The following is a 21,848-nucleotide window of genomic DNA, read 5'->3' on the forward strand; positions in this document are numbered from 1 at the left end:
AATAAAAATAAAAGGAAATAAAATACTATTAATTCCCATAACACCTGCATATCAGTTTCAACAACATAATTAATTATGGTATAAGAAATAAAGAAAATAAGTGAAATAAGTAGAATGACAAATTCAACATCTTCTAAAGCACTCAAACAGAAAAACCAGAGCAAACTAAAAGAAAGAATAAATATCAATCAAATTTCAAACCTATCAGAATCATTTATTTTTTCTGTGACACCAACTGTGTTTAAATATCCAAAATGTATCTTACCCAAGGACTACAATCTGTCAAATCCTGATTATCCAGTCAGTCTGTTACTACTTTTGTACTGGGTGGCTCAGTGAGTTGAGAGACAGGCCTAGACATGGGAGGTCCTGTATAAATCTGGCCTCAGACACTTTCTAACTGTGTGACCCGGGACAAGTCACTTAACCCCCATTGCCTAGCCCTTACTACTCTTCTGCCTTAGAACCAATACACAATATTGATTCTAAGACAGAAGGTAAGGTTTAAAAAAAAAAAAAGTACAGGCCATTAGGGCCCAAAATTACCTCTTCCTCTTTAGCATGCTGATCTGTTTCCATAGGCTCTTCACATTCATCAGACTTGTGTACCTCCACAAGGGAAGCACTAGACACACTGAATATACCATGCACATTGACACGAACTTTTACTTTCACTTTTGAACTGGATCCATCAGTCTGAGGGGTCACCTTCTGAACCAAAAATTGAGCTAAATACATTAGAGACAGAGAATAATGCTTTATTAATAAGAGAAATTTTAACAGTAAAACAATCAAAAAGGAGGAATGAGATTCCAATATAATTAGTATCCCATGACACCAGTAAAATAATTTTCAACAGTCACTTTAGGCAATATAGAACTTGGGGATACTCTCAGAATTATTGTCAGTCATCTTTAATTCTTTTCTTTTATATATAGATACTAAGTTCTGCTAATTTTTGCTTTGATGGCACTCTCCCTCTCTTCATTCTTCCCATCCTAGTCCAGGCCTGCTAATCTCTGCCTGAATTATTGATGTAAAAGCTTTCATAATGATCAAAATGTCTCTATTGCCATGGAACACTTCAAATTTTTGCATATCACTATCAGTCTTAGCACATAACATGAAGTCTTGTCATGATCATCCATGTACCACCTCAATATTTCCTAGTTACTCATTACAAATAAAATTCAAAATTTTAGCACCCAGGGTACCCTACAATTTGCCTTCAACAGTATCTCCTACTTCTAAATAAGAACTGTTTGTTCCAGTCAATCTGGCTTATTTTCTGCCCCCCAAACAGGCAAAGCCATTTCTATTTTTGTGCTTGGGTTATCCTCCCAGTATGAGGCAGTTTTTAAACTCTTGCCACTAATACAAATCCTTCATCAAAGCCTCCCCTAACCATGATAGCCTGCCAGCGATCAATTTATTCTCTAGAATTACACAGCTCCTATCATCCATATCATTTCTTTGACATTTAACATAATTATAATATTTCTTATGTTAATTTGTATTATTAAATAAATCCTTTGTAAGAATAACTGAATATATTACACACCAGCAATTAAAGAGTCAAGACCCCATATTTTATTTCTTTCTTATCATTTATAGTAGGTTCTAAGTTTTTTCTGAATATCAGTTCTGAAGCTTAGTATGATCAGGACTAGAAGGGGTATTTGAGAGGGTCATCTGGTCAAATCTCTATTGTACAGATGAGTAAACTGAAGAAGAGAGAAGTTAAGTGAACTCAGGTACTAAGCTTAGCATTCTTTCCAGTGCACCAAATCTTACAATTTTTCCTAATCCCTCATTTCTCCAAGTATAGCATTCTGAGAATATCCACCATTTTATTCCTAAACTCTTTAAAATACCTATAGCAGGATCTGGATATGGTAAATCCTTAGGAGAACTGTAATAGGCCTCGAGATTAAACGGTTCCTTTCTATAAAATGAGAGAACTTTAGAGAAAGGAGCTGCATGATTCTTCGGGAAGACTTCACAATCACTTAAAAAAAAAGAAAAAAACAAAAACAAACATTTAGAATAATCATAATATTTTAATCCATGAATTTTAAAGTATAATCTCATTTTAATATATATTTGGCATTTATCAATTCCAAATTTTCTCTTTAAAACATTTTACTAGTCTGTTAAAAAATACATTTTATTATAAACAATAAAATAAAGATATACTTGACCAAGCATATACTGTCATCTCTAATATTCTAATTCCTTAGCTCTCTTAGCATGGTGCTATTAAACAAGTTTTCTTAATCTCTCCCTCTGTCTCTTTAAGAGGCAAGGGAACAGAAAGATTTATCAGTAAAGAGTCTCTTAACTTACAGGCTTCTGTGTAAGAGATCTAAAGATTCCATTAACCTAGGAGACAAAGTAGTTATATAAAGGAAAGAGCAGTTGGAAGAGGCATTTGCCTCTGGAGTTTCCTAGAGAACAGGAGCTCCGTCTGTCTTTGTTTCAGAGTGGCAGTTGGGTCAACTGACACTTGAGGTAGAGAAAATGGATTTAAAGAGGTTGGAGTTTGATTAATGCTTATTGATTAGCTTAGGTAGGTAGTTAGTGAATAAATTCTTAGATAGACAGTGTAGGATTTAGGCCTGGCCTTGCCCCTGCAGAAGAAACTTCCCTCAAAGGCAGTTAGATTAGGATTTTTTTGAAATTTTAGTTAGGATTGAGGTTTTAGGTATAATTATAAAATATTAAAGTAATATTCTCACTTTCCTCCCTCCTATTTCCTATCCAAACTTATCCTCAAAATAAACTAAGTGTTTCCCAGCTGTGTGACCCTGGGCAAGTCACTTGACCCCCATTGCCTACCCTTACCACTCTTCCACCTATAAGTCAATACACAGAAGTTAAGGGTTTAAAATAAAAAAAATAAAAATAAAAATAAACAAATAAATAAATAAATAATAAACTAAGTGTTTTGTGTTTTACCAAATTGGACTTGGTACTTTTGTCAACTCCTACCCAAAATTTAACCCTTCACAGTGCCAAACAATGTACATAAAAATTTTGTTCTGACAATTAAAAAAATCTGCCTTATTTTTTAATCTAGAGTAATGATAAGTCAATGTAATTGTGAAAGATGTTCCTTATAGTTTACTATTAAGATGCTACAAAGGACATGGGTACAAGTATTAAACTGCAGGGATTACCTTATTCCTTCTTCTGCTGGGGAATTCCATCGAAGAGATATTGGATATGGTACCACATCAGTGATAGAAAACTCTCTTACTTTGAAAGCAGGAGACAATATTGCACACTAAAACAACAAATTAATTTTGATAGGGACAGCCAAAATAATACTATCAATATATCATCAGATCTCTAATTTATTATTGGTCTACCTTAAGAATAAATTTACTTATTTGAATACACAATTCTGTGCATGACACTATACTGTCAGAATCAGCATTTGCTGGGATAGTTTTATAAGCTTGTCTTATGTCTAAAAAATTCCCTGTGATGGGTCAGCTAGGTGGGGCTCAGTGAACTAAGTCAGGCCCAGAGTCATGAGGTCCTGGATTCAAATCTGGTCTTAAGATACTTCTTAGTTATGTGATCTTGGGCAAGTCACTTAATCTTCATGGTCTAGTCCTTACAATTCTTCTCCTAGAACCAATATACAGTATTGATTCTAAGATAGAAGGTAAGGGTTAAAAAAAAATTCTGTGTGAAACAGGCCATCTAGAGCTTCCTAAGCCAATAAAAGAAGACTTGAGACAAAGTCTAATATTGCCTAATTTTGTTTCCTTTCTTCTTTCTCCCAGTGATCACAACTTGTCCAAATTCTAGTAATTACCTAGTTTTAGTTTTGGACTATGTATTTTGCTAGTTTTATAGCCAAATTTATCTTTGTTTCTTAATATGTGTAAACTATTATTTCTTTTAGTCCAGTGTCTATTTTCAGTTGTGAAAATATTTCAGAACCTTAATTTGAATAGTCAAGATTATTTATATTCTAAACACTAAATTGTAATCAATAAAGCTGGCAGAATGAATCACTGCCACATTACATCCCACAAAACAATCTGCCTCTGACCTCATGTGAACCAAAAGAAACTTGCTAGGAGGGCAGCTAAGTATATTGAGAGCCAGGCCTGGAGCTGAGAGGAACTAGATTCAAATCTGGTCTCAGATATTTCCTAGTTGTGTGACCCTGACCTCCACTGCCTGGCCCTTACTGCTCTTTCTGCTCTGGAGTATTGATTCTATGATGGAAGGTAAGGGTTTTTCAAAATTTAATTTTAAAAGTTTTTTAAATTAACTTGCTAGCAATTCACGAAATCAACTCACCTGCAATGCACATCCACGAGTGACTGCTTCATCTGCATTCAATGTTGTACTAATTTCTTTACCAAAGAATTTGCTGATCTTCTCTTTCACTGCAGGGATTCTAGTGGTACCACCAACTATCTCTACTGCATAAATATCCTCTTTCTTTAACTCTATTTAAAAGAATAAGAAGTATTCAATTTTGATATAACCTATACATGAGTTATTAGCCTGTGATGAAGTACAAAGACATTAAGATTTCATTACATTAAAAATTTCACTCCCAGCTATCTTTTTTATCATTAACCATATTGAGTAGACAATGGGTTAAAGGCCCAAAGTAAAATGAAAACTATAAACTGAGTTATAAAGAAAAGAATCATATGAATGACAATGATAGAAATACATCTAGAACATATGTATTACATAGCAACCTGTAGATAAGTGATTTTATTTTCTAACTAGTAACCCCAAGATAAGGGCTACCCTGTTTGAGAGACAACGTCCTGACTGGCTGTCAGAACCTCCATTCCAAATCTATGTTACCTTGGCATTTGGGGCTTATAAATAAAATTTCCTATCAGACTGGGGGCATGTCAGGTTACCAGATTTAATGGTACTATCAATCTGACAAGGAAAAAAAAAATAGGCATTTTTTTGGGGGGTAAAGGGAAAATAAACTTTAAAGCCAAGATGACATGAATGGTTGTAGCCAAGGCATCCTGGATAAAGGAAGCCTGTTCTGAGATCAGTCTATCTCTGAAACTTCTGAATGAGTCTATTGCAGCATCAGAACCCCTCTATCAAGAGACCTGTTTCTTCATTAGTTCAGCAATCATTTATTGTCTTTATGTCTATTGCCTATTATGTGTAAAGCAATCATGTCTATATCTAACCTCAACTCCTCTCTCTGCAATTGAATCCATTTTCGCTTGTTCTGGCCTTCCTGGTGATAACAGTTGATCACCAATCTTCCATAGAAAAGCATTTCGTGTGTATACCTAAGGACAATTATTAGGTACACTCAGCTTCTCTTCTCCCATCTAAATACATTCTTAATCTTTTAGGGTTTTATCTACAAAACTGGGATCTAGGTAGCATGTAGAAAATACCAAATAATTAAAAAAAAAAAAAGACTGGTCAAAGTTAGTATCACATCAAATTTAAGACATTCTTTGTTAAAAAAATGGATAACCCCAACTTTTTCAGGGAATGTACTCTGCAAGTGTTTGTTGGAAGAGCCACCCTATTTCAAAACTAAACATACCAACATCTTAAATTAAAAATCATTTTTTTAGAAAATCATAACATTTAAAATGTTATGCTTGTCCAACAAAATATTCAACACTATTGAAACATCAAAATTCCCCCAAGCAAAAGGCAAGACCCCAACTCAGAATAGCAATAATTTTTTTAAACCAATATTTCACCTAAAAATTGGAATTACAGTCATCAATGCTTTTTCTGGATTCTCCAACTGTGAATTTTCCCAAATATTAGAAGAGGAAAAGTTAGGAAGGGGGAAGAAACATCCTCAGATATAATAACAGAATAGAATTTTTGTAGGTAATTATAAGAAATGTTACTTTTAAGAACTTTTTAGAACTTTAAGAACGTCTAAGTTCCCATGAAGTAATTAAATATCTTCTGGGATACATTAACTACTTATTATCTAATAATAAAGAACTTACTGGCTTGTTCCAAAACACTTCGAAGTGGTGGCTCCACTCTAGCCAGGAGACCATCACACATCTCCAGAAATTTGCTCCTATTTTAAGAAATGATAAATCAAAGTACATTTTACTTTTAAAAAACCAGAATTTAAAGAACAAAAATCTACTTACCCTTTCTTTCACATCCTAAGACTGCAGAACTCAGTTGGACTGTGCTGCTATTAAATATATTCTTGACCACTCAACTTAAGTGCTAATTAGCAGTCTCAATGAAAACTGTTACATTTTCCCTTTTATAGCAAAGAAAATAACCTACCTTTAATAAAGTATCTTTAATAAAGTAATAACTTTAAAGTACTATCTTTAACTGCTCCTACCATCTACTTCACATCTTTGAAGGAGTTAGATAATGCTTTTCTGAACTATGATGTAGTATTTATTAAGCACCTAAGATGTACTGTGTACTGTACTTACTAGTCATTGAAATTGTAACACAAAGAATGAAACAATCTGTATCTGTGTCAAGAAAGGTTGTCAAAGGTGGACCCTGGGATCTTTAATGTCAAATAAATAGGAATACTGACAGAATGTGAAACAAGTTAGAAGGGCCAGGAGACAGAGTATCTGTTGACAAAAAGTTAACATGCCAATTTTAAGAGGCTTAAGATAAAAAATAAGCAACTACTTTAAATTTGAAATATTTGATTGGAATTATCTGAAAATTTCTTGCTTTGATAGTTTATGGCGATGCTCAGCTAACTGAAATAGCAATTAAAATCTATGAATGAATGATTGTCTATTTTATTAGAAATTCATTTCTCAGCAACTGTAAAAATAGAACGGTCAGTTTAATTTGTGGTTTTGATTTTGCTCCTCACAAAAATTAGCTTATTAACAATATCCAAGGATAATTACTAATTATGTTCAAATTTAAGACTTATGGTTAAGAATAATAAAACCTAAGTTTAAAAAAGTCATTTTAACCCGTATTTTAAAATCCCAACAGATACCTGTTCATAATTCCAGATACATCAACATCATTCATGAAACATTCTATGTTCATAGGGAGGTCTGAAGCATTAGCACTCATCAATTTCTTGAGCTTTTCACACTCCTGAGAAAGTCGCAACAATGCACGAATTTTGGACTTGATGTCTAGTTTGTATTTCTTTCCAAATTCTTCACAGAAATGATTTACTAATATCTCATCAAATTTTCTACCTCCCAATGTTGGATCAAATGCAGTGGCAAGAACCTAAGAAAGAATATGATTAAATCACTCTAATTAGCCAGCAATTGAAAAATGTGTTAGTAATAGTAAATATCAATTCTTCACATTGACATAGTGCTTTAATGTTGGTAAAACACTTTCTTTACAACAACCCAATGAAGAACAGAAATTATCTGCTTAGGATAGGATCCAACAACGTACAACATTGGAAAAACAAACTCACAAATCTTTAAAGGACATGTACAATCTCCAAACAGAAAGGAAGTGTGGTCCTTTTAAAATCAGATATCCTTAAGAGTCTCAGTGCATTTCTAAGTCTTAGAAGCCTATAGTCCTCCAGCTTCGCCAAGCTTTCCATCACTGCTAATAAGGGACAGGTCTTGGCACATGTGTCTTTGCTCTTTTCAGTACTTCCTCCCCTAAAGATTTAATACTTTAAAAACATTATGATGAGGGGGCAGCTGGGTAGCTCAGTGGAGTGAGAGTCAGGCCTAGAGACAGGAGGTCCTAGGTTCAAACCCGGCCTCAGCCACTTCCCAGCTGTGTGACCCTGGGCAAGTCACTTGACCCCCATTGCCCACCCTTACCAATCTTCCACCTATGAGACAATACACCGAAGTACAAGGGTTTAAAAAAAACAAAACACATTATGATGTAGCTTTTAAACATCAATGAATTTTTTTAATGCATTGATACATATAAAATTTAGTGATCAGGGGGCAGCTCGGTAGCTCAGTGGATTGAGAGCCAGGCCTAGAGACAGGAGGTCCTAGGTTCAAATACGGCCTTAGACACTTCCCAGCTGTGTGACACTGGGCAAGTCACTTGACCCCCATTGCCTACCCTTACCAATCTTCCAGCTATAAGTCAATGCACAGAAGTTAAGGGTTTAAAATTTAAAAAAAAAAAAAAAAAAAAAAAAAATTAAAAAAAATTTAGTGATCACTTAAGGTGTCATTTTCTTTTTGTCAATTTATTGCTACATGTTCAAATATAATATTTTAATCAATTCCTTGTAAATTAAAAAAAAAAACCTGAGTTTTATCTATTTTACAATGTCTTCCCCAATCTATTCACTTTTTATCTTAACTGTATTGTCTGACTGTCTATGGATTTTTAATATTTTAAAGAAACTAGCATTTCAAATTCAATCTCAATAACTTCTACTTATATTTTAAAACTTTAAACTTTCCTCATTAATCAGAATATAGCATGCTATCTTCTATCTTTTAAGAAATAGGCCTTTTTGTTTAAAGTTTACATCCAATCAGAAGTTTAATGTAGTAAAGATTGAATTTATTTTTCACTATGCTGACATATGCCTAAATGAACTATTTCCTCAGTTTTTGTTTTCTATATTTTTAATTAAACATATTATTTTAGTGTTTGGAGGCTCTATCCCATCCCATTGTGAAGAAAGCAATATAAATGCGAGGTGACAATATAGTTTCAGGGTGAAAGGAGAATCAACAGGAAGTGGCCTGTGGGCACTAAGCATGACCAACATGAACTTAAGGGATAGGAGGAAGGGGTGAATATACATATATAGCTCAGTGGATTGAGAGCCAGGTCTAGAGACGAGAGGTTTTAGGTTCAAATCTGACCTCAGATACTTTGTTGCTGTGTGACCCTGGGCAAGTCACTTAAACCCCATTGCCCAACCCTTACCACTCTTCTTTTTTTTTTTCTTTTTTTTCCAAACCCATAACTTCTGTGCATTGGCTCTCCAGTGGAAGAGTGGTAAGGGTGGGCAATGGGGGTCAAGTGACTTGCCCAGGGTCACACAGCTCGGAAGTGTCTGAGGCCAGATCTGAACCTAGGACTTCCCGTCTCTAGGCCTGACTCTCAATCCACGGAGCTACCCAGCTGGCTCCCCCTTACCACTCTTCTGCCTTAGAATCAACACATTGATTCTAAGGCAGAAGGTAAGGGCTTCAAAAATAAAAAAAATTAAGATTATATGGATTTTTTTCTTTTTGCCTTTCAAAGGTAAAGCTAGGATCATTCATTTCCTATTATTTCACTATCTTACTAATTATCTTCTATATATATGATCTGAACTACAGAAGAGTTAATTATTTCAACTTTTATACATAAATTCACAATTAAGGAAGCAAAGGATACTACCCAGATGCCACTCCTAGTAAGTGATTACTGAAGTATTACTACTTAAAATTGGTAAGTATTGAAAACTTATTGTATTGACTTTTTTTTCCTCTTTAAGAAACTTTTTTTTGGTGGATCGGTAAGTCAATAAACATTTAAGTGCCTACTACACAGTGCTAGGGACAGAAAAAGAGTCAAAAGGCAGTCCTAGCACTCAAAAAGCTCACAATATAATGGAAGAGACAATATGAAAACAAACATATACAAAGCAAACAATCTACAGATTAAATAGGAAATAATTAATGGAGGGAAGACAATGGAATTAATAAGAACTAGGGAAGCCTTTCTGTAAAAGGTAGCATTTTAGTTGTGACTTAAAAGGCCAGGGAAGTCAGTAGTTAGAGTAGGAGAGTGTTCCAGGTCCAGGAAAGGGGGTGGGGGGAGAGCCTGGAGTTAAGAAATGGAGTGTCTTGTTTGAGTACATGTCAAGGTTGGTAAAGTATAAGAATGTTGGAAATATAGGAGAGGATTTGCATATGAATGTCAAATAGTGCATCTTGTATTTGCTCCTGGAGGCAATAGGGAGTCATTGGACTTGAGTAGGGACATGTATTTTAGGAAAATCATTACAATTTTTAGGGAATCATGCAAATACTGGTGACTAACCTTTCCTACTTAATGAAAATGAAATGCTCCAATTTTCAAATCAATAAGCAAAACAACAATAGTAACTTTAAGCTTTATACTTTACATGTATCATTTTATTCTAAGAACTCTTGATGCTAGTATTAGTTCCATTTTATAAAGGAAGAAACTGAGGGTGAAAGAAAATGATATGCCCAGGGGCACACATTTAATAAGTGTGAATTTGAATTTGAAGACTGGAGTATTCCTGAATCCAGTCCCAGGACTATCCAATTGCACCAACTAACTGGCCTGCAATTCAGAATAGTCTTGGGGTACACATACAGTTAGGGTTGAATATAAATAATGATCCAGAAAAAGAGGCTGAGAAGGAATACAGGTGGAGAGGTGATGAATCAAGAGTTAACAAATACTATGAAAATCCAAGGAAACCGTATTATGAAGTTGGTGTTTTTCAGTGTCAAATGTAGCAGAGTTCAAGAAGGATGAGGACTGAGAAAAGACCAATTTGATTCAGCAATTAAGAGATCACTGGCAACTTTGGAGAGAACAATTTCAGTTGAGTGATGGAAGTCAGAAACCAAACTGCAATGGGTTACATAAACAAAATAAAGAAGGGGAAGTATAGATATTAAATTTAGATAACTTTATCTAGAAATTTGGCTCTGGAAAAGGAACAAATTTATAGGAGAATAAATGAGGTGACTGTAAGGTCAAGTGAGGACTTGGGTTTGGTTTCTTCTATGAATGGGAAAAGAAATGAGTATGCTTGTTGGTAGTAGGGAAAGAGCCTATGCTCTGGGAAAAGTTAAAGATAAAGATAAGATAAAGAGGAAAGATAAAAGAAGAGATAATTCCAAGGGCATTCTACCAGAGGAGACAATAGGGAATGGGATCAAAGGTACATTTAAATGGATTGGCTTTGGAAAGAAAGGCCATTTCTTCATCAGAAAATGGAGGAAAAGAGAGGCAGCTAAGTGGCTTAAGAAGGCTTGGGTGGATAGAGTGCCAGGACTGGAGACAGGAAGTTCTGGGTTCAAATCTGACCTCAGATTCGTCCTAGCTGTGTGACCCTGGACAAATCACTTAACCCCAAATGCCTGCCCTTTATCACTCTTCTGCCTTGGAATATATTACTCATTCTAAGATGGAAGGTAAGAGTTTTTTTAAAAAGAAAGAAAAGAGAATGGAGGAAAGGAAGAGAGAATGGAGATGATATAAGGAATTCTGAGATACAGTGGTCTCCATAATCAAACATAATATGATTCTGTGAAGTAAAATATGCTGGGGCACCCTGGTGTCAGCATTGGTAGCAGTGACAATGTGGCAGAGCCAGTGTGTCACTGTGGTGTCCCTAGCGAACAGGGAAGAGTCAACAGAATGTCGCCACAGGAGGACAGATGGCAAGAAGTTTGAAAGCCAGTGGGCAAGGTGGTTTTTTAAACCCAGGCAGGAAGCACATAGGACTCTTCTCTGAGCTTCCAGACCTGTACCAACTGGCTCTCTAAGCTATCCAGGTGCCAGTTTATGTTGGTCCTTGATCTATAGCAAGCCAAAAGAATCAGTTATACTTAGACTGAGATCTTTCAATATCTCTTCTATCACTTTCTCTCTATTTTTATTAATAAATGCTAATAAATCTGGTGCTAAGCTTCCTGATCACCTTTTATTTGTTACATATTTACATAGTATGCTATGGTTTTTGAAGTACTTTATATCTGTTATCTCATTTGGTCCTCACAATAATCCTGTGAGGTACTATTATCTCCATTTTACAAATGATGAAACTGATAAGGAAAGAAGAGGGAATAAGAGGAAAGGAATTAAGTATTTATATAGTGTTTACTATGTGCCAGGCACTGTGTTAAAAGCTTTTACATATATTATCCCCTCCCAACAATTCACTGTACTTCCAGCTGCCTCAAGTTAAGTGATTTACCCAGAATCACAGGGTTCATATATTACTAAAGCAGAATCAGATATTTCAAACTCCTAGTTTAATGTTCTATCCACTGTCAATCTGCCTTATTATCTCTCTCAAATTTAACTCTCTATGATATAATACTCCTTTAGCCCACAAATCATAAAACCCTAAAGCCAATTTTAATTAGTGGGTACAAATACTTTTAAGAACTACTACCTCAAAATACAATCCTGCTTCCACCCAAATACTTCAATCACAATCCCTCTGATAGAAAAGGTATATTTACTTTGAGTTTTCCTTTGTTGAACGCGCACACAGACACCTGGTAGGCAGAATGCCCCATGTCAACAAACACAACATTTCTTGGTTTCTCTTCCAGGGCAGGTAGATCTTGTTTATAGATTCCATATGCAAGAGCAACTGAAGAAAAAAGAAAATGTTTTAAGTTTGTTATCATATGTTATCATTCAGTGACAGGGACTATTTCACAGCAGCAAATTTAGAAGCATAAAATTAATTTCCTACAATTACATTTAAATAGAATTCTATAGTTAAAACATGTAGTGAGATAAAGAAAAAAATATAGCACTTACATTTTATGTTTAAGTTGAGGGAAGTACTTTATGTAGTTGAAATTAAGACTTAAGAGAGCTAAGCTTTGATCCTAACTAGTTATGTGACCAAGGACAAATTACTATTCTTTCAGCCTTAGTTGCCTCCTGTAAAATGCAGATGACTGCATTAAGTACAAAACAGTTATCTTGAGGAAAATGCTATGTAAACTATAGAGCATTATACAGAAATATAAATGCTTTGAGCCATTTCATTGGTATTCCCTCTTACAATTTGAATTAAAATTGAATTAATTTGAATTAAAAATTTTCTTAAGCAAAGTTTCTTAAAATGTGTGCACTAGCACACGAAATTTATTTCTTGAATCACGAGAAACCAAAATCAGGGCCCTTTCTTATTTCAATGGCACTTATATAGTGTTGCTGAGGCAGTCAATGTCTCTGTAATTTTAAGTCTTAGAATGTTGAATGGGGCACTGAGAAGTTGAATGACTAGGCTCAGAATCATATTATGTATCAGAAGTAGAATCTGAACCCAGTTCTTCTGAATTCCAAAGTCAGCTCTGTTAGGCCACAAGTAAACTAAATCATAAAAGGTAGCTTGGTGTTATTAGAAATAAGACTGGACTACCAAGGACAAGATATAACTTCAATTTACTTATTATCGTTTAGACTATTTTATATCTTAATTTGCTTTTGTTACTAAATCTCCCTTCTTAGTTTTACCAAAACACCATATGAAATCTGCTCCTGCCCTACTTTGTTCTAAGTAACATGATATACTCCTATGAATTAGACAGAATACCAAAAACCTCAAAGCCTTCCAAATAAAATAAAATCCGCTTATATAGTTAAATCACTCTATAACTAAGAAACTGGGTGAGGGTAAAAGACAAAATGTGAATGAAGAAAAAAGAAGTGACAAGAAAAACAAGCTCATATCATTTAATTAACTCAAAAGGGCAATTTAAATGTTGGAAGACATCTAACCCATCTTCCAAACAATTTTGTTGTTGTTCGGTTATTTTCAGTTTTATCCTACTCTGCAGGACCCCAATTTGGGGTTTTCTTGGTAAAGATACTGGAATTGTTTGCCCTTTCCCTCTCCAGATCATTTTACAGAAGAGGAAACTGAGGTAAACAGGGTGAAGTGATTTGTCCATGGTCACAAAGCTAATAAGTACTGAAGGTTGGATCTGAACAGAGAAAGATGAATCTTTCTGACTGCAGATCCAGCCACCTCTCTGCTATACATTCTATAGTTACAGAACTGTTTCAAGTTTCAAATACTATTCCCAAAATCAAAACAAAAACAAAGCCATACCATATCAGTAAGAATCAATTGCCTTCTTTGGAACTATGCCCAAAGGGCTTTAAAAGAATGCTTGCCCTTTGACCCAGCCATACCACTGCCAGGGTTTAATGTGCAAAGGGGAGAAGGTGCCAGAGTGAATAATAAAGTGTTCAAAAAAGGGCCTGATCAATAATGGCTGGAATATTCAGAATATGTGTCCAAGAAAAGAAACAAAGTTTCTGAACAAAGGGTCTGAAGTAAGATAAGACAGAGAAGGAAAGTATTTCAAATGCAGGGAATCAAATTAATAGTTTCATCATCTGATAATTTTATTTATATTAGATAATCAAATCAAGCATTCTCTATTACCTGCAGTAGTTTCATTCATTAATCGAAGACAATTAAGCCCAGCAATCTGAGTTGCATCCAATACTGATCTCCTCTCAGCATCTGTATAGAAGCAGGGAACCTACAAATATTAAAATAACAAGAAAAGAAATCCTTGCACTTACTCAAAATATGAAATAAAACACTTACTCAGTACTTTAAGTACCTTAAGAGTACTACACAAATGCTGATTATTATTGTTATGATTATTTTTATTGAGCTCAAATTACAATGCTACCTCATGGGTATGTAGTCAGCTGCCTTACAACTTCCAACAGTCCAAATAATTTATCTTTCTTTTCCTCCCACCACCCCTCCCCCGCAAAAGACTTTTCATGTAATTGAGGTACTTTGTTACCAGAAGTGATGCTAGCCACTGTTCCCTTCTTCCTCAGGAGTACTATTCATCTCATATACATATATTTGGCTTTCTAGTTTTACCATGACAGCTTTTAAAAAAGATGAACAAGATCATCCGCCTTCCTTCTTTGCAGAGGTTGAATGTATACTATCAGACTTGATTAATGCACTGGCTAATTTTGCTGATTCTTTTCATCTTTTGTGAAGATGAAGATAGGGAAAAGCAATTTTTGGAAATGATAATTATGTAAAAATAAAGGATCAAAAAACATTTTAAAAACTAAATTTGTGGGGGCAGCTGGGGAGCTCAGTGGATTGAGAAACAGGCCTAGAGACTGGAGGTCCTAGGTTCAAATCTGGCCTCAGACACTTCCCAGTTGTGAGACCTTAAGCAAGTCACTTGACCCCCATTGCCTACCCTTACCACTTTCTGCCTTGGAGCCAATACACAGTATTGCAGTATTGACTCAAAAATGGAAGGTAAAGGTTTTAAAAATTAAAAAAAAAAAAAAAAAAAACTAAATTTGTGATGTCTTCAGCGTATAGAGCTCTTAGTAAGGAACTTTCTTCTCCAATGCAGACTGGCACCTTCATTGCAATTTGCAATCTTAAAAGAATTACTTAAGCCCTGAGGAATTAAGTAAGTTACCCAGGGTTAGACGGATGGTCAAAGGTGAGAACTGAACCTAGGCCATGTTATATTGAATCTCTGGGAGCCAGGAGTCCACTGTTGATTGACAGGTGGATCCGCTGGATGTTCCCAGAGGGGCGTGCGGACACAGGAGAGGGCAGTTGGCCCAGGGGGGTATAAAACACCCTGGCAGCCCTGGCAGGCGGTTCCTTTTCTTTCCCGGAGACCTGAGATCAGTGGATCCTGGTCTTTTGTAGGATTGAGACTTGCAGACTCAGCCTTGCAAGATCCTCCTGTTTGTTCCTATAACATCATCAACCTGTACCCCGACCATCATCTCTGATTCGACTGCCCCTAGATATTAGGAAACCAATCATCTTAGTTATCTAGGTTTCCCAGGGCCTGGGAGGGATCCAGGAAGTGGGCAGGAGAAGAAGAGGGTAGAAAAGGGTGGATGTCTCAAAGACTGGTTAGGCATATCATCTAGTAAAGAAGCTGAAATATCAAGCAGCAGTTTGCCTACTCTGGTGTGGCTGTGGCCAGGCTGGACCAGAGAGGGACTAACCATCCTGATTCATTACTTGCCTACAGTTTAAGGATTCATCATTACCAAATTTAATTAGGGTTTCCCAATACCTCTATCCAATCCCATTATCCCTCTTTGTTTAAATACAATCAAAGTTTTAAAATAACCTTCTTGAAGTGGTTATTCATAGCTTCTTTGGGAAGGGAGATATACAAGTCAGATACCAAACCTTACCAGGCTAAAGAGCCCATTATATAATATCAATCAACCCCAGGTGGGACCTGAAGGGATATTGACCTAAAGGATCCTGCCTGGGCACTGTTATAAAGGAGGGAGGTGTCATCTCATCCTCTCCCTTTTCATCTACATACATCTAGTAGTATTATTATGACATCCATCATGAGTTCAAGTCTGGCTTTCTTTCCAGCATGTTATTCTTCCTTTGATTAATAACAAATTTTAAAAATAAAACAAGAAAAATTATCTATTTGAACAAAATACTGGAGAGGGAGACAAAAGATGAAGAAAAGCCAACTTCAAATATATAATGAAAGCCAACTTCATTTAAAAAAAACAACAATGGAAAGAAATAAGCCCAAGATTACTACTAGCTAGCTAGCAATTATATAGCACATTAGATTTTGCAAAGTACTTTACATATGTTAACTCATCTTATCCTCAAAATAACACTATAAATTAAGTGTTACTATAATTCCCATTTTATAACTGAGGAAACTGAGGCAGAAGTGGCCTGCCTAGGGTCAAAGTTAATAAGGGTCTGCCTTCAAGTCCTATGTTCTATCTTCTATGCTAATCGACTGATGATGTAATAACTACATTATAGCACGTCAAAAATATTCATCTTAAGTTCAATCTATTTCAATAATCCCTAAGGGCACCACTGTACTATTGATCAAGTATTAACTGAGTGAGTGCTTTTCCAAAGGGCCTCAGTAGGTTCAATATTAAGATTCCAGCTCACATTGTGAAAGCAAATATACACAATACATACAATAAGAGTTCAGAAAAAAGTGATTATTTCCAACTGCTATAGGTGGGAAAACATCAGTGACAAATAAGATTTCAGTTGGGGCTTACAATAGGAAGAATTTTAACACAGTATTGCTTTTAAGGTGAGGCTTTGGAAATAAGAGCGCATTTAAGGAAATGTCTTTTAAAGTATAGGGCATATATATAAATTCTAGCCAGAACATGATGGATCTTAAATACCAGGTTCAGGCATTTGCACTTTATTTCACAGGAAATAGGAAGCAACTAGAGATTTTAACACAGAAATAACATGATCCACAACTTGGGAAGTCTGTTGGAGAGATTGTAACACTGGGGTTGGTGCAGACCCGGAGTGTGGCAGACATGCCAGCAATGGGCCTTGGAGTCATTTGGCCGCAACAGTAACAGCAGCAGTAGCTTCAGGAACTCTGAGCTCAGAGATGGTGAAGGGGGCAACTGTCCAGAAAAAGACTATGGCACTGCAATGCAGATGGTCCTGATTGACAATTTCATTGTTCATAAGCAGTGCTGGGTTGTAGTTCCAGATGCAGGCCACTAGCACTTGCAACTGCATTAGAGCCAGGGGACCTGGTTATAGTTCCAGGGACCAAGAGAAGAACTTGTGGCTGAGGGAAACAAGAACCCTTCCTGAATAAAGACCAGAAGGCAGACCAGGAAAGCAGTGACCACACTTTTTCCAGGATCACCCCACCTTGAAGCACTGAAAATCTGCAGACTCCCAGAACTAGATCTGAAAACAGTAGTACATAAAAGCCTGAAGCTTGGAATAGTGCCTCTTTTACTACCATGTATACAGAGCCCAACTTTAACATAAAGTTCATAGTGGAAGAAAAAGGCTAGAAAAATGAGTAAAAAACCACAAAAAGAACTTCACAGGTGGCAGGGAAGACCAGACATACCAACTTAAAAGAAAACAACAATGTGAAAAGAGCTACAAGCAAACCCTCAAAAAAATACCTCAAGGTTAGTAAGAATTCCTGGAAGAGTTAAGAAAAAAGGTAATAATAATAGTAAAGTTATGAAAATGATGCAAGACAAATTATGAAGAGAACTTAATAGCTTGGTAAAAAAAAGGCACCAAAAAATACTGAAGAAAATAACACATTAAAAAACCGAATTTGGGACAGGTAGGTGGCACAGTGGACTGAAAACCAGGCCTAGAGATGGAGGTGCTAGGTTCAAATCTGACCTCAAGACACTACTTAGCTGTGTTAATCTGAGCAAGCCACTTAACCAACCCCATTGCCTAGCTCTCACCACTCTTCTGCCTTAGAACTAATACACAATACTGATTCTAAGACAGAAGGTAAGAGTAAAAAAATTTATTTTCTTTTTTTCTAATTAAAAATGTAAAAATAATTTTCAGCACAATCATACTAAACATATTTCTAAACTAATAATGTTATGAAGGAAAACACAGACAAAAAAAATTAAAGGAAAAAATACTGTGCTTTGACCTGCACTTGAACTCCATCAGTTCTTCCTCTGAAGGTAGATGGTATTTTCCCCCATAAGTCTTTGGAATTGTCTTAGATCATTGATTGCAGAGAAGAGCCAAGACATTCACAATTGATCATCACAGAATATTGCTGCTCTATGTACAATATTGTCCAGGTTCTGTTCATTTCAGTTTGCATCAGTTCACCGAAGTCTTTTCAGATTTTTCTGAAATTAACTTGTTCATTTCTTACAGAATAAATAACATTACATTACAATCATATACTATAACTTGTTCAGCTATCCTGTAATTGATGGAAATCCTTACAAATTCTAATTCTTTGCCACGACAAAAAGTGTTGCCATATTTTTGCACAAATAGGTCCTTTCCCAATTTTCCAACATCTCCAATATTTATCATTTTCCTTTTCCTTTTCTGTCACATTAATCAATCTGATAAGTGAGAAGTGGTACCTCAGAGCTGTTTTAATTTGCACTTCTCTAATCTGTAATTTAGAACCTTTTTTTATATGAATAGCATTAGCATTGATTTCATTGATTGGAAAACCAGCTATTCATATCCTTTGACCATTTATCAATTGGGGAATGACATACACATTATATATATATATGCATGCATGCATATATATATATATATATGTGATTCATTCCTCTCTATATTTGAGAAATGAGGCCTTTATCTAAAAAATCTGCTGTAAAAATCACCCCCTCACTTTCTTTCTAATCTTGGTTGCATTTGTTTTGTTTGTGCAAAACCTTTTTAACTTAATATAATCAAAATTATTCATTTTATATCTTTTATGCTCTCTATCTTATTTGGTCATAAATTCTTCACTTATCCATATAACAGGCACTTCTCTGAAGAAGAAATCAAAGCTACCTAAAGTCATATAAAAAAATGCTCTAAATCACTGCTGATTAGAAAAAGCCAAATTAAAGTTAGCTTTAAGGTACCACCTTTCAACTATAAGAAATGACAAGTGCTGGAGCAGATAAGGGAAAATAGATAAAATAATGAACTAGAAAACAATACAGAATTTTGTCCACAGGTCTAAAAAACAGTGTATTCTTGGCAAAACCACTATGAAGTCTATACCCCAAAGAGATAAAAGGAAAAGAATCTATGCGTACAAAAATATTCATAGTATCTCTTTTGGGGATGGCAAAGAATTGAAAATTGAGGAGATGCTTGACAGTTGGACAATTACTAAACAAGTTGTGGCATATGATTTTAATGGAGTACTGTTAACCTTTAACAAATACCAAAGGGGTAGTTTCAGAAAAACATGGTAAGACCTATATGGTCTGAAGTAAAAAGTAGTAAGAAATGGGAGATCATTTTGCATAGAATAGCAATGTTATAATGATGGCCAATTGTGAAAGACTTGGCTCCAATGATCCAATACAATACTATGATGAAAAAAATTCTATCTACCTCAAGAGAGAGAACACATGAACTGAGTGCAAATTAAAGTATAATTTTCTTACTTTCTATTTTTGTTTTATTTTGTATGTAGATGATATGGAAATTTTTTGCATAATTTCACATGTATAATGTATTGCTTGCTTTCTCGGAAGGAGTAGGATAGAGGGAGAAAATCTGGAACTCAAAATTGCAAAAGAACAAAAAAAATAAACAAATAATAAGATGGTTGCTTAAGAGAAATATTAAGAAATGGTGAAAAGGATGGTTTCAGAGAAACCTTGGAAGACTTACAAGAATTGATGCAGATTGAGGTTAACAGAGCCAGGAAAACAAATTATACAATAATACCAACATTGTAAAGACAACCAACAACTTGTAAAGACTTAAGAATTCTGGTTAAGGGGCAGCTGGGCAGCTCAGTGGATTGAGAATCAGGCCTAGAGATGGGAGGTCCTAGGTTCAAAGCTGGCCTCAGACACTTCCCAGCTGTGTGACCCTGGGCAAGTCACTTGACCCCCATTGCCCACCCTTACCACTCTTCCACCTAGGAGCCAATACACAGAAATTAAGGGTTAAAAAAAAAAAAAAAGAATTCTGGTTAATACATTGACCAATCATGAATCATGCTATTTCCTTTCTGAAAGAGATAAAATATAAAGGCCACATAAACTGGTAAATCCTTGAATGATCCAAAAAAAGCCAGGGAAACATGTGCTACATCTTACACACAGATTTTTATCATAAGTAACAGGGGAGGGAATAGATTAGATTGTGTTTGCCCTTAACATTTTGAGAGTGAGTTAACCTAAAAATTCACTCATTGAAAACATCTCATTCTCTAACCATAAAGGAGAATTTTGTATCTAGAAACTGATTATCAATTGGAAAATAAAAATGTTCTCTAATAAGAGTTCCAACAATGGTCCATCTTAAAAAAGAAAAACACAACTAAGGATGTGAATGACAAGTTGTGCAAATAAATACTAAAAACTAATATGCTAACATAAAACAAAAATTAGAGGTAGCGTGGTATTATGAATAAAGTACTAGATTCCAATTCTAGCTCTGTCATTCATTATCTATTAGTCAAATCACTTCCACTTTCTGGGCCTTGGTTTTGAGGGTTCTAGAATAATTTTTAGAATCCTTTTTGAAGCTTAAAAATTTTTTGGGTCTATGATTTAATTTCACTTGCAATCACACTAGCTTTCAAACAACTGCTTCTTCACGATGAGTCCCTGTTGACTTACTGAAACTACACAATCAACAACAGGTTTCTTGAGGACATTTTCTGCAGTCTCCTTTAGTTTGGTCAAGAGCATTCCTGTGACCTGCTCAGTGGTGAAATTCCGTTCTTCCTCCATATATGTTACCTAGAGAAAAAAATTCAGAAGTCAAAATATGAAAGACAGTTATACTGACTAGCTACAACAATTTATAGGTAAGTCAAGGATATACTTATTCCAAGAATTTTCTGTGTTTTAGCATTTATGAACATCTATGTACTAGGTTGGTGCTTTTAAACACTGTCAAACAATTAAAATGGGAAAGAAATAATTTTGCTCAGGAAAAGCCTTAGAAATAAACAATTTCAGGGGGCAGCTGGGTAGCTCAGTGAATTGAGAGCCAGGTCTAGAGACAGGAGGTCCTAGGTTCAAATCCGGCCTCAGACACTTCCCAGCTGTGTGACCCTGGGCAAGTCACTTGACTCCCATTGCCTACCCTTACCACTCTTCTACCTATAAGTCAATACACAGAAGTTAAGGGTTTAAAATAAAAAAAAAAAATTTAAAAAAAAAAATAAATAAATAAACAATTTCATTTATCTTCCAAGACCCTTGCTCCTTTCCTATTAATCCCTCTATGCAATTTGGAATCACAAAGAAAATGGTAACTTTAATAGACAAGGAGGAAAACATTGTCAGACTATTACCTAAATATTTCAAAGTTTTAAAAATGAGAAAATACAGAAATAACAAGAATTTTAACTATAGAAGGTAACTGTTAGTCAAGTCAGTTCAGTTAGGCCTTCAGTAACTTAACTGGCTTACCTGAGTCTGAAGTCTACTTACTTTAAGATACACAAAACAAAGATGAAAAGAAAATTTCTACTAAATACTATATTCTCATTAGCTGCTCCCTATCAAATCTAAATACTCAAGTTGAAGATTCATCCTCCAGGAATTCTTCCTCATAAACAAAGAGGATATCTTCCATTTATTTTGCATTCCCAACGGGCTCATACAGTTCTGACCACATATTGGGGGTATACAATACTATGTTA

General features: G+C 35.3%; 1 protein-coding gene across 1 annotated transcript in view; it reads right to left on the bottom strand.

Moving 5' to 3' along the window:
* The window catches only part of HSPA4 (heat shock protein family A (Hsp70) member 4), a 52,487-nt gene that overhangs the window by 11,657 nt on the left and 18,982 nt on the right, over positions 1 to 21,848 (bottom strand). The window contains exons 4-12 of the mRNA XM_044664654.1: positions 20,815 to 20,937; positions 14,114 to 14,213; positions 12,165 to 12,298; positions 6,983 to 7,227; positions 5,991 to 6,067; positions 4,321 to 4,472; positions 3,180 to 3,286; positions 1,875 to 2,008; positions 547 to 728 (exon numbers count right to left, since the gene is read on the bottom strand). Of these exons, the coding sequence (XP_044520589.1) occupies positions 547 to 728; positions 1,875 to 2,008; positions 3,180 to 3,286; positions 4,321 to 4,472; positions 5,991 to 6,067; positions 6,983 to 7,227; positions 12,165 to 12,298; positions 14,114 to 14,213; positions 20,815 to 20,937 (1,254 nt within the window). The remainder of the gene's footprint in view (positions 1 to 546; positions 729 to 1,874; positions 2,009 to 3,179; positions 3,287 to 4,320; positions 4,473 to 5,990; positions 6,068 to 6,982; positions 7,228 to 12,164; positions 12,299 to 14,113; positions 14,214 to 20,814; positions 20,938 to 21,848) is intronic.

This window comes from Gracilinanus agilis, chromosome 2, assembly GCF_016433145.1.
Source record: "Gracilinanus agilis isolate LMUSP501 chromosome 2, AgileGrace, whole genome shotgun sequence".
NCBI classification, from domain to species: domain Eukaryota; kingdom Metazoa; phylum Chordata; class Mammalia; order Didelphimorphia; family Didelphidae; genus Gracilinanus; species Gracilinanus agilis.